Source organism: Ranitomeya imitator, unplaced genomic scaffold (assembly GCF_032444005.1).
Source record: "Ranitomeya imitator isolate aRanImi1 unplaced genomic scaffold, aRanImi1.pri SCAFFOLD_508, whole genome shotgun sequence".
In the NCBI taxonomy this organism is placed as follows: domain Eukaryota; kingdom Metazoa; phylum Chordata; class Amphibia; order Anura; family Dendrobatidae; genus Ranitomeya; species Ranitomeya imitator.
In genome coordinates, this window is record NW_027194431.1 from 131,272 (window position 1) to 147,866 (window position 16,595).

General features: G+C 49.3%; 1 protein-coding gene across 1 annotated transcript; it reads left to right on the forward strand.

The window, feature by feature from the left end:
* Positions 1-424: 424 nt before the first annotated feature.
* LOC138655074 (uncharacterized) lies at positions 425-9,856 on the forward strand. The gene is made up of 7 exons (XM_069743548.1): positions 425-1,361; positions 1,935-1,989; positions 2,092-2,298; positions 2,399-2,545; positions 2,635-2,751; positions 2,991-3,380; positions 8,059-9,856. Exons 2-7 carry the CDS (start codon positions 1,935-1,937, stop codon positions 8,088-8,090), a joined length of 948 nt encoding a protein of 315 aa, XP_069599649.1. The 5' UTR covers positions 425-1,361; the 3' UTR covers positions 8,091-9,856.
* Positions 9,857-16,595: the final 6,739 nt, after the last annotated feature.

The window sequence follows — 16,595 nt, forward strand, 5'->3', positions numbered from 1 at the left end:
ATTGAATTTTTCGGGGTAGCCCAGCCATTTGACAAAGCAATGACTCACACCCCTGACACGTTTTTTTCTCAAAATCTTTTCTACTCTGTAGACACGATCCTCATCCATAGGTATTTTTTGCAGCTCTTCCTTATAAAATGACCCCTCTACAGGCTCTCCGGCTAAATCACTGATTTTATAAAGGGGTTTATGAAATTTATTGGAGACGCCGGTGATTAAAAAAATCTCATCGCTGTACGTCTTCTCATAGCCCTTACAGAAGGTCGATTTATAGCGCGATATTCTCACATGAGAGCCGACCGTTAAAGACGGTTTAATCGGTTTATTAGTAATAGTAGAACTGTAAATATTGCGCCAGATTTGCATCACGTTTCTCTCTGACACAGACGCGGGACTGCAGCGGATCGTTGAGTGGTACGTATGGTTGTAGCTATGCAGCAAATCCGGTAAAATATCAATATACCTAAAGGTATTATGATGCGTAAGATAGCGCCACATACGGGTTTTTAATGTGCGATTAAAACGCTCGACCATAGCGGCTTTTACATCATTGTTTGTAAAAAAGTGATGAATATTGTACGTATTACATAGCTGTTTGAGTGATGAATTTATAAATTCTTTGCCGCGATCCGTCTGCAGTTTCTTCGGTATGCGCTTATCATTTTGAAATATTAATTCGAACGATCTGGCGACACTAGCGCCTGTCTTGTTTGTCAAGGCTACGCACCATGCGTATCTCGATAGAACATCAATCACCGTCAGGATGTATTTGACATTATCATTTTCCCTTGAATAGTCAATTAAACTTACGAGATCCGCCTGCCACTGCGCATCAATGGCCGAGACGTAAATTTTATTTGTCAAAAAGCGTTTTCTAGCAGGCTTGTGTAGCGTGTAGGTGTCTTGCTTATTTAACCAGGCAATAACATCAGATTTCTTTATACCGCGTGCTCTTGCAGATCTAAATAATTTGTCAATACCCGAGAATGAGCCGGGTGCGCGGCATGTAAAATATTGTTTTTCTAATATGGCATCATACGATTTAGACGTCATGATTGATTAAAATGATTGTGGTTCGTTAATCAACAGCCTGCTTCTTTCAGAAATTCAGCTGTATAAAAATTCCTGTTTTAATCCGGATATATCATGCCTGAGTTAATGCATGCATTAATTGCATGTATGGTTGTGTTCTGGGTGTTAACAGCAGGCGTGTGGTGGGGGCGTAACTGGGTGTGTTTCTGGGTGTTAACAGGTGAGCTGGTTTCTGACACTCAGGATAAATACAGGTGGCTGGCCCACTAAAGTACATCAGACAACCACCAGAAGTCCGACCAGACTAAAAAAAGCAAGCTATTCTAAATGTAAGTATATAAGACAGTTGTGTTATTATTCGCAAATGCTTAATTATATTTAACTATGCATCTCTAAAACCATAATTAAGGGTGTTATTTGTCTAATAAGTTAGTTTTATACTGGAGGATAGCTGCATATTTAGTATCGTTGTATAATATAGTTTTACTGCATAAAACATATTCTGTGGTACATAATTAATATAGAAAGACTTATCCGCGGGCAACTATTATAACATAATTTATGTAATACAGTAGTTAATAACTGTCAATACGCCCTAACTAGCGCCTGCAGCGTTTACTTACTACATGTGTGTTGTTTAACATAGACATATTTATAGTCATATTTATACAGTAGCGGTATATTTAGTGGGGCTGTGTAATATAGTTTTACCGCATAAATCATATTTGTGGCGCATAATTAATATAGAAAGACTTAGCCGTATTACCCATGATTTGCTTAGTATAAGAATATTTATACACGGGGAGCAGTTTATTTGTTGGGGTATATAATTGAGTTTGACGAGTAGTGGTGTGTGGATAATATAGATTGCGCATAAAATTTACACAGATAATTTATTTTAGATGGAATCCCAACATTTTTCGGCTTTTTCCAGTCAAGTTGCGGATTCGGTAATAGGTATGTTTCAAGATTTATATACATGTATCTGTTAGTGTCCCATTCTAACTAAGGGCTGTTTTTATATATTATCTTTATATTGTTTATTCTTTCTTGTTTAAGATGAATTAATCAGGACCATCCCCGATAATCTAGATGAATTTACCAGGAACACCCCCGATGCTGTAGATGAATTTATCAGCAACTATAGCGATGATTTTTTAAACGGCTTCAGCGTGCCTACTCTGGAGTGTGATACACCTGGAGCTGAGTATAGTAACACTAATGCAGGTGTCGCTGCTGTGTGGGATTTGACTCAAGGCATCATAGGTGCGTTGTGTGACTGCTGTGTATGTATGTGTGTGTGTGTGTGTGTGTATATAGCTTTTAAGTATTTAGACGTGTAAATATATATATTAATTCTTTACAGATGTCGACATGTTTCCAGAACCAACCACCACGGAACACAATCAGCCGCCTGTTGAGGAACTGATGTACCAGACCCCCACGCCGAGAAACAGCCCTGATTCTAGAGCACCTAAAAAACAGCTCGGACCGGCGGGCAAAAAAGGGAGAGGTGAGAATCGTATGAAAAGTTTTTTTTTTGCACAACCGCTCTGCGAAAATCCACCACGCCTCTACTAAGGCCTGTATCTTTATTTATAGCTTGTAAACTGAAGCCTAGAAGAATTTTCACAAAAGAGAATATACCGGAGCTAATGGAGAGCATCGCAGAAGCTGCAGAAGACGCCACGGCAATCATTCACCACACATCGCTATCCCGTAAGTGTATATTTTGGTATACATGCACAGTCTCTGTACAGTCAATGATGCACGTGCTTCATCATTGAGATCCATGGCCCCCACATATCTGACACATGTATAATCTATCCTGCAGCTAAGCGCAGCGGCCTGCGTCGGTCTCACACATATCTGGCACACGTATAATCTTTCCTGCAGCTATGCGCAGCGGCCTGCGACGGTCTCGCACATATCTGACACATGTATAATCTTTCCTACAGCTAAGCGCAAAGTCATGAGAAAAACACCTCCAGCACCTCTACAGCCGCTACAGATCACCGAGAATGGCGCAGCACAAGCGTGGCCGGCGATACAGACGGCTAATGGATCTGTTAGAGCATATCCGCTATCACCGATCTGCGTGGTGCAGGACGCAGGAAACCCTGTACCGTCGGACCATCGTGAAATACCCCATCCAAGTACCGGACAGCCATCGACAATCCGTGTGAATGACCCCGCGCTACTATATCCAGAAGTGCTCGAGGTACCCCGAAAACATAAGCGGAAAACAAAACATGTTACAGAGCCACCAACCGCATCCTGCGCCGTGGGTGCCACAGCCACGATGAGTCGTGAAGAGTATGATCGCGAGATTGATCAGCTCGCTGATGGTAAGCAACCATCCATAGAACCGCTCATTATACGTATGTCCCACACTATGCAACCGTCAGCGCCATGTGTAACGGGTCCTGCTAATGCCTCTGGGGCCGGACCCTCAGGACCCTCTAATTTGGGTGACATATCTCATGTCTGTGTATCTAACTCTGTTAATGTTAAGAAACGGTCAAAGAGGTCGCGGCCGGATGATGTTAAGGGGTGTAAAGAGCTTAAGGTGTGTAAAAAGCCACGGATTCATGCGCCAGCTATAGATCTGCAGCATGAATCCCGCAGCTGGGACCCCGTTGAAATGCTTGTATTTCAGGAACACATCGGCCGCTACTTACGCTACAAACGCTGGGTCCCCAAAATAATGTTTTTTTGCGATACTTTTGAAAAATTATTATTAACACAAAACCCAACACAGGCTAATAAGTCCGAACTATACGCACTTCGGAGCCTGCTGCTGGATGGCGAGATAACAACTACAGCGACCCCATTATGACTAGATATGGTCGGCTACGGCATGCATAAACCACCTAAACTAACACTACCCAGGTATAATAGGGCTAGAGTTATAAAGAGGGCTCTAAAATTGTTGGTCAGCGCTAGACGGGCGCTATGCTCTAGGAGGCGCCGTGGTTACATGTGTCCTGCAATGCCTCTACAGTCACCACAGACGTCGTCACAAGAGTCAGAACAGCACTCACGTAGTCCAGGCAGCTCTGCAGCTGCCGCACAGGCATCTACACAAAATTCACAATCCGCAGACGCTGCTGGTAATGTGCGGCGCCCCGATCATACAGTATTTTTGCAACACATCCATCATCATGAAAGGGCCCTCCGCAATTTCAATGGTCATATACATACAGATCATTTTAGATTTGTAAATTTGGAGCGTGTACGATCATTTGAAGAGGGCTTGAATATTGTTCATGAGGGCATTCAGGCATTACTGGATAGAATCATCAGGGACATTGAACCTGGCGACTTTGTACAGTTAAGGTTTGATGCCGGTGATACTTTAGACCCTATTTTCACTACAAAACAAACCCGTGAAGATTTTAATTCCGAATCTTTTTTAAATGCTGTTGCCCGCGCACTTCAAAGTAACAGTGAATGCATATCATCCAATTCGCTAAAGCTAGTCGTCACCATCATTAAAAACCGACGCGGTGGTGTAAAACAAAAAAGGCGCTTGAAATCTATAGCGAGCAGTCAGATCATTAAACAAAAGAGACAATGGCTGTATGATTTTAACAATTACACGACAAATCTGTGTTTGGCTGCTAGTGTGTGCGCCCTGATGGACGACACGAATGTCACTGATGGTGTTTTACTGAGCCGCTCTAAAAACATACACGCAGCACTGGGCATCCCTGATGATCAATTAGTGAGTTTTAGCGACATCCCTGCATTTGAAAAATATTTGGGGGTCACCATTAAAGTACTGTACTATAGTCAGGGCGATTGGCGTTACTTTGAGAGCGGTAATACAGCTAATGGCAAAACAGTATTCATATTGTTCCATGATAATCACTACTACGGTATCAAAAATATGAAGGGTTTTATCGGTGCTGATTACTTTTGTGAGCTCTGCAATTCAGTGTTTCACCACAAAAACAACCACTCCTGCCAGTATTTTTGTAAAGCCTGTCAGAGAGAGAATTGCGTAGAAAGCGGTGCCGACCAACAGCCCAGATGTACTGTTTGCAGAGTTTATTGCCGCTCGAGCGTGTGCCTAGATTATCACAAACAATTTGGATTAGGCGACCCAGCATTCTGCAGACTTAAAACATTTTGTGATAAATGCAACCTTTTTGTCCCCAGAAATAGCGAAACAGAGCATAAATGTAATGGTTTGCGCTGTCCTGTATGTCGCAGACATATAAATAAATTCGATGCTCATCTTTGTTACATGCGGAAGTATGTAGCACAGGATGAGTCAGATTGCTATATCTTTTATGATTTTGAGTGTATGCAGGAGACAGGCACGCACATCCCGAATTACATTTATGCTACAACGCTGTATGGCCACCCCTCCTGGGAGTTTGAGGGTGATACCTGTACACATGACTTTGTACAGTTCTTTACAAGCGGTAAATTTTCAGATCATACATTTATTGCCCACAATGGTGGAAGATATGATGCATACTTTATTGTTAAGGAACTGATTTCTGAAAAACTACAAGTACAGTTGATAACCCAAGGTGGCCGCCTCTTGTGTGTGTCGCTACCCGATTTGTCTATAAGGTTCATAGACTCTCTAAATTTTATCCCCATGAAACTCAGTAAATTACCACAGGCCATGGGCTTTTCAGGAGGCAAAGGACATTTTCCACACTTTTTCAATACCAGAGAAAACCAAAATTATGTAGGTCCCATACCTGATGTAAAATATTATGGGGTGGAGTACATGTCACCTGGCGAGAAGGTAGAGTTCCTGGAGTGGTATGAGACACAGGTAAATACAACTTTTGACTTCAAGGCCGAGCTAAAATCTTATTGCAAACAAGATGTTGAAATTTTGAGACACGCCTGCGAGATCTATAGAGAGCGTATTATGCAGATGACTCAGAAAAATGTTAAAAAATACTGTAAGCGTCAAAAGCAAAAGATTGTAGTGCGCAGATGTGTTGATCCTTTTCAGCTCATCACCCTGGCCTCGGTGTGTATGACAATGTACCGGTTTAAATTTCTTCCAAAAAAGACAATCGCCATTTTACCTGGTGATAATTATCACAAGGCAAAAAAGCGCTACTCGACACCCGCTATACAGTGGCTCATGTATGTAGCCCACTCTGAGAACATCGACATACAGCACGCTTTGAGAGGCGGTGAAAAACAGGTCGGGAAGTATTTTCTAGATGGCTATGCCTATGTTAGCGGCCAGCACATAGCCTTTGAATTTCAGGGGTGTTTTTACCACGGTTGTCCCGTGTGCTATAATGAAAATGACACAAATAAGGTCACAAGCACGTCCTACGGTCAGTTATATTACACCTTTTTAGCTAAAAAGCGTTACTTACAGTGTTGCGGGTACACAGTAAGACTGATGTGGGAACATGAGTGGAATGAAATGGTTGAAAATGATTCTAACCTTCAAACATTTCTTCGTCAGATGGAATTCCCCGTTCCTTTAGACCCCCGTGATGCGCTTTATGGCGGGCGAACTAACGCCATTAAGCTCTATCACCATCTGGAAGAAGGGGAGACTTTACACTACTATGATTTCACCAGTCTGTACCCCTTTGTAAACAAAACTAAAACATACCCTGTAGGCCATCCAGACATCATCTACGACAATTTTGGATTCATTAAAAAATACTTTGGCATTGCTAGAGTCAAGGTCTACCCGCCGAGAGATTTATTTTTTCCAGTTCTACCGGTAAAACTCAACAAAAAATTAATGTTTCCCCTTTGTTACACATGCGCTGCAAATTCCCAGGCAGATATTTGTGCCCACAGTGATGAAGAACGGGCGCTGACAGGCACCTGGTGCACTATAGAGCTCGAGATGGCTATAGAAAAAGGGTATCGGATCGCTCACATCTATGAAATATGGCATTTTCCTAAAACCACTGATGATCTGTTTGCGCCTTACATTAAATTACATCTTAGGGATAAGCAGGAAGCCTCTGGTTATCCTAGCTGGTGCACTGATGACGCCAAGAAGCGGCAGTACATTGACTCTTTTCTTGAAAAAGAAGGTGTCCAATTACGGCCTGAAAATATAGCTGTCAATCCTGCTAAGCGACAGATCTCCAAGCTTTTCTTAAATTCTTTATGGGGAAAGTTTGCTCAGAGATCTAATCTATCATGTACCAGCATTGTTAGGGATCCAGATGAGCTTTTTAAGTATTTGTTCCTGCCTTACTATGACATTTCGATGTTACATTTCCTTGATGATGACACCGCAACCATTAACTGGAAATATGCAAAAGGCCATCACACACTCAACAAAAACACAAACATTTTTATAGCGTGTTTTACAACAGCATATGCTCGGCTAGAGCTCTATTCGCTGCTGGACCGGCTGCAGGAGCGGTGCCTTTATCACGACACAGATTCAGTTATTTTTGTACAGAGAGATGGTGAGTGGCAACCGCCTTTAGGCGATTACCTGGGGGAGCTGACCAGTGAAATACCCGATGGTACACACATCACAGAATTTGTATCCGCGGGCCCCAAAACTTACGGCTACAAACTCAACACCGGTAAAACTGTCTTAAAAGTTAAGGGGATAACACTAAATGTTGGTAACTCTCAATCTATTAATTTCAACAGTCTGAAAGATCTAGTTCTGGACTACCCGCGCAATTCTGCCGCAGAAACTCAGAAACGTATTGTCGTACAGCAGGCGTCCATTGTGAGAAATAAAAAGTACTGGGATATTGAAACAAGGCCATTACGCAAAACACAAAAGTGCGTTTATACAAAGCGGCGACTATTAGACGATTTCACAACATTACCTTTTGGGTATTAGTCGTGTATTGTGATGGATACGCGTCTGCAACACCCGTTCTCGTGCATTCTAGCAGGACCGTCTAATTCTGGAAAGAGCTATTTTGTAAAACAGCTGCTATATAATATTGAAGCTAATTTTTCTCAGAAACCTGATAATATTGTATGGTTTTATTCGTGTTGGCAAAAACTATATGATGAAATCTCTCTCTCTTTTCCCCACGCCAGATTTGTGGAGGGTCTGCCGAATACATTCGTAGATGACGAATTATTCCCACCGGAGAAGGTGAATTTGGCGATTGTTGATGATCTCATGGAGAGTGCTAGTGAGAATTGTGAGATAGAAAAAGCCTTTACCAAGTATGTGCACCACAGAAATCTCAGCATTTTCTACCTGGTGCAAAACATATTTTGTCAGGGCAAGAAAAGCCGTACGATAAATTTAAACACAAAGTACATGGTGCTTTTTAACAACCCCCGAGATAAATTACAAATTTTAACTCTAGCTCGTCAGATGTATCCCGGAAAAACACGTTTTTTCCTAGAAGCTTTTGAGGATGCCACGCGGGAGCCTTACGGGTATTTGCTTGTAGATTTGAGAGCTAATACTCCTGAGGATCTGCGTTTAAGGACTGGGTTGTTTCCACCCGCGCTGCCCGCTGTCTATGTTCAGAAGAAAAAAACTTCTAAAAAGTGAATTTTACCAGGTATCAGACATTCTACGCTGTGGTCGTTGTGATGTAAAGATGTCTGAGAGGCTCCGGCGTAACTGGGCTCTCTTAAAAACCCTAGTGAAAGCAACCCCCGCTGTCAGAAAGTCTATTTTGCGCGATGCAAGCAATGATTTAATTACAGCCATAGGCGAGATTGCTTTAAATATCTTAAAAGGCAGGATTCCGCTGAAAGAGCGCCAAAAAGGTATATTAAAGAAGTGGCGTAAAGCTATAAGAACCCTGAGCGACAGGTCTCAGCCCATAAAGAAAAAGAAGCGCCTACTAAAACAGGCCGGCGGGTTTATCGGTCCTCTTTTAGCTTTTGCAATCCCAATAATAACAAGCCTGATCGCCGGAAGATAATGGAGCATACAACGAAAATGTATCTAGTCCCCAAACAGGAGCTAGACAAACTAAGACCCGGTACTACAGATAACATACGCGACAGTGTTATTCGGCGCCTTGATGGTGAGATTAGCGACATTTTACAGCGTCGTGACATTCCCGATGATGTGAAAATTAAAATGTATAGCGCTGTGCTACAACGCTACTTGGTACATACGAGGCACAGCTCAAAAGAAGTAACGGCTTTAAATCTCGTTAGCCCTCCTGATCCTGGTCAGCAGCAATTGCCAAATACCGACTCTGATAAAAATCATGAGATCGCTGAAATTGTCGGCCATATAAACCAAAGATATAAAAAGAATGCTGAATTTTTACTAAACAGGCTGCTGCAGAATAAAAATGTCACAGCATGGAATAATAATGCTGAATTTATTTTCAAAGGATCCGTAATACCAGGGTCTAACTTACTGGATTTGGTACGTAGTACAACGCAGAGTCATGCTCTGAACAGTAGAAATTTACCGCCGGGTTGGGATTCATTTATGCAGGCTATGGCAGAGCTAAATATGCCGTCTACAGTTGTGGGTAACCCCGCTACTAGGAAGCTTTTAGATGAATTAAAAATTACCAACAGTGAGACACGCTCTGTATCTACACCGCTGAAGTTAGCGGCGTCACCCCGTACAATTCAATCTTTACATTCCCCGTCATTAGGTACCACACGTGGAACTTTGCTACCTAAAAAAAGGTCTCTACCGCTGCTACAAACCATGTGGCTCACGATGTAAAGAATGTACTGGATAAATGCTGTACACGCCTTGTAACGCTATATTAATTATTTTGTAAGAAGTGTAATTGTTCATTGTACTGTTACTGTACTGTCATATTACTGTATTGTAATGTTTTTACTTTTTATATTCTGTAAGAATTTTTTATAGTGTTGAAATGTCTTTGAGATGCTGTTTTATCGTGAGAAATAAATCTTTTAAATTTTTTTTTACAATATCGTGTCTTTGGTTTTTATTCGTATAAAACACGCCGCTTCTTACTTGTATTGTAACATTGGGTCATATTATAACTTGTGTTGTGACATTGGTGCATATCTCTTCTGTGTATATAAGGCAGCCACAAGGATAAAACCTGCTACAATGTGAATAAACACAGCTTGCAATGGCCTCAGTAGATAACAAATAACCTCAGATGCCATCTTCAGGACACAATAACTTTTCTGTTTGTGAGAATAAACATTTATGGGGTACGCAAATACAACAACAATTGCTTGACCTAGGTGCTATAAGCCGCTGACCCACAGTTAACCTAATTTAGGTAATGTTCACCATTTAGTTAGTGTTTGAGAATACTTTTCACATAACAGGCTGTAGGATTGCATACAGAAACATCAGCCCTATTCACTATATGGATACACTGTGAATAAAACAAAAGCTTACAGAATCAAACTCGGGGCTACGTATAAAATCTATTATAAAACAAATGAAAAAGGTGTTATAAACCACGTGTAAAATAAATACACGACTAGGCTATAATTATAAACATGTGTTATTCCACAAAATACGGGAATAATATCAAAACTACAACAAATTAAACTATATTAAACTATATCAAAAGGGGAAATCAAACAAGGAGGGACAGCTGGATACCAGCCGTCAAACAAGGGGAGGGGAGGGGTTACACACTTTGATACACTTTGATAGGGGCGGGGCACCTGTCAGATTGAGTTTGACGAAACCACCCGCTTATACACTACTCCTGCACTTGTGCCCAGGCCTTAAGCCTAGATCGCACTTGTGCCCAGGCCTTAAGCCTAGCCCGCACTTGTGCCCCGGCCTTAAGCCTAGCCCGCACTTGTGCCCCGGCCTTCAGCCTAGCCCGCACTTGTGCCCAGGCCTTAAGCCTAGCCTGCACTTGTGCCCAGGCCTTAAGCCTAGCCCGCACTTGTGCCCAGGCCTTAAGCCTAGCCCGCACTTGTGCCCCCTGCCTTGATCCTAGCCAGCACTACACTTGTGCCCAAGCCTTAAGCCTAGCCTGCACTTGTGCCCAGGCCTTAAGCCTAGCCCGCACTTGTGCCCAGGCATTAAGCCTAGCCCGCACTTGTGCCCAGGCTTTAAGCCTAGCCCGCACTTGTGCCCCGGCCTTAAGCCTAGCCATCACTTGTGCCCCCTGTCTTGGTCCTAGCCAGCACTGCACTTGTGCCCAGGCCTTAAGCCTAGCCCGCACTTGTGCCCAGGCCTTAAGCCTAGCCATCACTTGTGCCCCCTGCCTTGGTCCTAGCCAGCACTGCACTTGTGCCCAGGCCTTAAGCCTAGCCCGCACTTGTGCCCCGGCCTTAAGCCTAGCGCGCATTTGTGCCCCGGCCTTAAGCCTAGCCCGCACTTGTGCCCCGGCCTTAAGCCTAGCCCGCACTTGTGCCCCGGCCTTAAGCCTAGCCCGCACTTGTGCCCATGCCTTAAGCCTAGCCCGCACTTGTGCCCAGGCCTTAAGCCTAGCGCGCATTTGTGCCCCGGCCTTAAGCCTAGCCCGCACTTGTGCCCAGGCCTTAAGCCTAGCCCGCACTTGTGCCCAGGCCTTAAGCCTAGCCCGCACTTGTGCCCCGGCCTTAAGCCTAGCCCACACTTGTGCCCCTGCCTTAAGCCTAGCCCGCACTTGTGCCCCAGCCTTAAGCCTAGCCCGCACTTGTGCCCCGGCCTTAAGCCTAGCCCGCACTTGTGCCCCGGCCTTAAGCCTAGCCCGCACTTGTGCCTCGGCCTTAAGCCTAGCCAGCACTTGTGCCCCCTGCCTTGATCCTAGCCAGCACTGCACTTGTGCCCAGGCCTTAAGCCTAGCCCGCACTTGTGCCCCGGCCTTAAGCCTAGCCCGCACTTGTGCCTCGGCCTTAAGCCTAGCCATCACTTGTGCCCCCTGCCTTGGTCCTAGCCAGCACTGCACTTGTGCCCAGGCCTTAAGCCTAGCCCGCACTTGTGCCCAGGCCTTAAGCCTAGCCCGCACTTGTGCCCCGGCCTTAAGCCTAGCCCGCACTTGTGCCCAGGCCTTAAGCCTAGCCCGCACTTGTGCCCAGGCCTTAAGCCTAGCCCGCACTTGTGCCCAGGCCTTAAGCCTAGCCCGCACTTGTGCCCAGGCCTTAAGCCTAGCCCGCACTTGTGCCCAGGCCTTAAGCCTAGCCCGCACTTGTGCCCAGGCCTTAAGCCTAGCCCGCACTTGTGCCCAGGCCTTAAGCCTAGCCCGCACTTGTGCCCAGGCCTTAAGCCTAGCCCGCACTTGTGCCCAGGCCTTAAGCCTAGCCCGCACTTGTGCCCAGGCCTTAAGCCTAGCCCGCACTTGTGCCCAGGCCTTAAGCCTAGCCCGCACTTGTGCCCAGGCCTTAAGCCTAGCCCGCACTTGTGCCCAGGCCTTAAGCCTAGCCCGCACTTGTGCCCAGGCCTTAAGCCTAGCCCGCACTTGTGCCCAGGCCTTAAGCCTAGCCCGCACTTGTGCCCAGGCCTTAAGCCTAGCTCGCACTTGTGCCCAGGCCTTAAGCCTAGCCCGCACTTGTGCCCCGGCCTTAAGCCTAGCCCGCACTTGTGCCCCGGCCTTAAGCCTAGCCCGCACTTGTGCCCAGGCCTTAAGCCTAGCCCGCACTTTTGAGCCCCTTGAATGCTTGTTTGTTTGTTTTTGTCTTCAGCTTCAAGTTGGTTACGCACATAGGGCCAGCTTTATGCTCTTCGCTCTTGTCCCGTCTGAATGCGCATGCATGACTGTAATTGGGGAAGAAGGCATTACCCATTTACGGAGGACAGACAAGAAGTGCCTGGTCGCTTGGAGCATGGGGTTATGGAGAGGCTCTGCACTGTACAACAAAGGATCTAGTCCTAAATGTCCAAGTACAGAGTAGAGGGGTGAAAGCTAGCTCTTCACCCCTATGGGTGCCTAACCCTTTATGCAAAGAGTGCAAAGAGTTAGCTGTATGCCCTAAGCCTAGCCAGCACTTGTGCCCATGCCTTAAGCCTAGCCAGCACTTGTGCCCCCTGCCTTGGTCCTAGCCAGCACTGCACTTGTGCCCCCTGCCTTGGTCCTAGCCAGCACTGCACTTGTGCCCAGGCCTTAAGCCTAGCCCGCACTTGTGCCCAGGCCTTAAGCCTAGCCCGCACTTGTGCCCCGGCCTTAAGCCTAGCCCGCACTTGTGCCCCGGCCTTAAGCCTAGCCCGCACGTGTGCCCAGGCCTTAAGCCTAGCCCGCACTTGTGCCCAGGCCTTAAGCCTAGCCCGCACTTGTGCCCAGGCCTTAAGCCTAGCCCGCACTTGTGCCCAGGCCTTAAGCCTAGCCCGCACTTGTGCCCAGGCCTTAAGCCTAGCCCGCACTTGTGCCCAGGCCTTAAGCCTAGCCCGCACGTGTGCCCAGGCCTTAAGCCTAGCCCGCACTTGTGCCCAGGCCTTAAGCCTAGCCCGCACTTGTGCCCAGGCCTTAAGCCTAGCCCGCACTTGTGCCCAGGCCTTAAGCCTAGCCCGCACTTGTGCCCAGGCCTTAAGCCTAGCCCGCACTTGTGCCCCGGCCTTAAGCCTAGCCCGCACGTGTGCCCAGGCCTTAAGCCTAGCCCGCACTTGTGCCCAGGCCTTAAGCCTAGCCCGCACTTGTGCCCAGGCCTTAAGCCTAGCCCGCACTTGTGCCCAGGCCTTAAGCCTAGCCCGCACTTGTGCCCCGGCCTTAAGCCTAGCCCGCACTTGTGCCCCGGCCTTAAGCCTAGCCCGCACTTGTGCCCCGGCCTTAAGCCTAGCCCGCACTTGTGCCCCGGCCTTAAGCCTAGCCCGCACTTGTGCCCCGGCCTTAAGCCTAGCCCGCACTTGTGCCCCGGCCTTAAGCCTAGCCCGCACTTGTGCCCCGGCCTTAAGCCTAGCCCGCACTTGTGCCCCGGCCTTAAGCCTAGCCCGCACTTGTGCCCCGGCCTTAAGCCTAGCCCGCACTTGTGCCCCGGCCTTAATCCTAGCCCGCACTTGTGCCCCGGCCTTAAGCCTAGCCCGCACTTGTGCCCCGGCCTTAAGCCTAGCCCGCACTTGTGCCCCGGCCTTAAGCCTAGCCCGCACTTGTGCCCCGGCCATAAGCCTAGCCCGCACTTGTGCCCCGGCCTTAAGCCTAGCCCGCACTTGTGCCCCGGCCTTAAGCCTAGCCCGCACTTGTGCCCAGGCCTTAAGCCTAGCCCGCACTTGTGCCCATGCCTTAAGCCTAGCCGTCACTTGTGCCCCCTGCCTTGGTCCTAGCCAGCACTGCACTTGTGCCCAGGCCTTAAGCCTAGCCCGCACTTGTGCCCAGGCCTTAAGCCTAGCCCGCACTTGTGCCCCGGCCTTAAGCCTAGCCCGCACTTGTGCCCCGGCCTTAAGCCTAGCCCGCACTTGTGCCCCGGCCTTAAGCCTAGCCCGCACTTGTGCCCCGGCCTTAAGCCTAACCCGCACTTGTGCCCCGGCCTTAAGCCTAGCCCGCACTTGTGCCCCGGCCTTAAGCCTAGCCCGCACTTGTGCCCCGGCCTTAAGCCTAGCCCGCACTTGTGCCCCGGCCTTAAGCCTAGCCCGCACTTGTGCCCCAGCCTTAAGCCTAGCCCGCACTTGTGCCCCGGCCTTAAGCCTAGCCCGCACTTGTGCCCCGGCCTTAAGCCTAGCCCGCACTTGTGCCCCGGCCATAAGCCTAGCCCGCACTTGTGCCCCGGCCTTAAGCCTAGCCCGCACTTGTGCCCCGGCCTTAAGCCTAGCCCGCACTTGTGCCCAGGCCTTAAGCCTAGCCCGCACTTGTGCCCATGCCTTAAGCCTAGCCGTCACTTGTGCCCCCTGCCTTGGTCCTAGCCAGCACTGCACTTGTGCCCAGGCCTTAAGCCTAGCCCGCACTTGTGCCCAGGCCTTAAGCCTAGCCCGCACTTGTGCCCCGGCCTTAAGCCTAGCCCGCACTTGTGCCCCGGCCTTAAGCCTAACCCGCACTTGTGCCCCGGCCTTAAGCCTAGCCCGCACTTGTGCCCCGGCCTTAAGCCTAGCCCGCACTTGTGCCCCGGCCTTAAGCCTAGCCCGCACTTGTGCCCCGGCCTTAAGCCTAGCCCGCACTTGTGCCCCGGCCTTAAGCCTAGCCCGCACTTGTGCCCAGGCCTTAAGCCTAGCCCGCACTTGTGCCCATGCCTTAAGCCTAGCCGTCACTTGTGCCCCCTGCCTTGGTCCTAGCCAGCACTGCACTTGTGCCCAGGCCTTAAGCCTAGCCCGCACTTGTGCCCAGGCCTTAAGCCTAGCCCGCACTTGTGCCCCGGCCTTAAGCCTAGCCCGCACTTGTGCCCCGGCCTTAAGCCTAACCCGCACTTGTGCCCCGGCCTTAAGCCTAGCCCGCACTTGTGCCCCGGCCTTAAGCCTAGCCCGCACTTGTGCCCCGGCCTTAAGCCTAGCCCGCACTTGTGCCCCGGCCTTAAGCCTAGCCCGCACTTGTGCCCCGGCCTTAAGCCTAGCCCGCACTTGTGCCCCGGCCTTAAGCCTAGCCCGCACTTGTGCCCCGGCCTTAAGCCTAGCCCGCACTTGTGCCCCGGCCATAAGCCTAGCCCGCACTTGTGCCCCGGCCTTAAGCCTAGCCCGCACTTGTGCCCCGGCCTTAAGCCTAGCCCGCACTTGTGCCCAGGCCTTAAGCCTAGCCCGCACTTGTGCCCATGCCTTAAGCCTAGCCGTCACTTGTGCCCCCTGCCTTGGTCCTAGCCAGCACTGCACTTGTGCCCAGGCCTTAAGCCTAGCCCGCACTTGTGCCCAGGCCTTAAGCCTAGCCCGCACTTGTGCCCCGGCCTTAAGCCTAGCCCGCACTTGTGCCCCGGCCTTAAGCCTAACCCGCACTTGTGCCCCGGCCTTAAGCCTAGCCCGCACTTGTGCCCCGGCCTTAAGCCTAGCCCGCACTTGTGCCCCGGCCTTAAGCCTAGCCCGCACTTGTGCCCCGGCCTTAAGCCTAGCCCGCACTTGTGCCCCGGCCTTAAGCCTAGCCCGCACTTGTGCCCCGGCCATAAGCCTAGCCCGCACTTGTGCCCCGGCCATAAGCCTAGCCCGCATTTGTGCCCCGGCCTTAAGCCTAGCCCGCACTTGTGCCCCGGCCTTAAGCCTAGCCCGCACTTGTGCCCTGGCCTTAAGCCTAGCCCGCACTTGTGCCCAGGCCTTAAGCCTAGCCCGCACTTGTGCCCAGGCCTTAAGCCTAGCCCGCACTTGTGCCCAGGCCTTAAGCCTAGCCCGCACTTGTGCCCAGGCCTTAAGCCTAGCCCGCACTTGTGCCCAGGCCTTAAGCCTAGCCCGCACTTGTGCCCAGGCCTTAAGCCTAGCCCGCACTTGTGCCCAGGCCTTAAGCCTAGCCCGCACTTGTGCCCAGGCCTTAAGCCTAGCCCGCACTTGTGCCCAGGCCTTAAGCCTAGCCAGCACTTGTGCCCCCTGCCTTGATCCTAGCCAGCACTGCACTTGTGCCCAGGCCTTAAGCCTAGCCCGCACTTGTGCCCAGGCCTTAAGCCTAGCCCGCACTTGTGCCCCGGCCTTAAGCCTAGCCTGCACTTGTGCCCAGGCCTTAAGCCTAGCCCGCACTTGTGCCCCGGCCTTAAGCCTAGCCCGCACTTGTGACCCGGCCTTAAGCCTAGCCCGCACTTGTGCCCCGGCCTTAAGCCTAGCCAGCACTTGTGCCCCCTGCCTTGATCCTAGCCAGCACTGCACTTGTGCCCCGGCCTTAAGC

Coding starts and splice junctions, on each gene's coding strand:
- LOC138655074 (XM_069743548.1), top strand. CDS start 1,935: ATGGAATCCCAACATTTTTCGGCTTTTTCCAGTCAAGTTGCGGATTCG. Junction 2,299..2,398: donor TTTGACTCAAGGCATCATAG/GTGCGTTGTGTG, acceptor AATTCTTTACAG/ATGTCGACATGTTTCCAGAA. Junction 3,381..8,058: donor GATTGATCAGCTCGCTGATG/GTAAGCAACCAT, acceptor TCCCCACGCCAG/ATTTGTGGAGGGTCTGCCGA.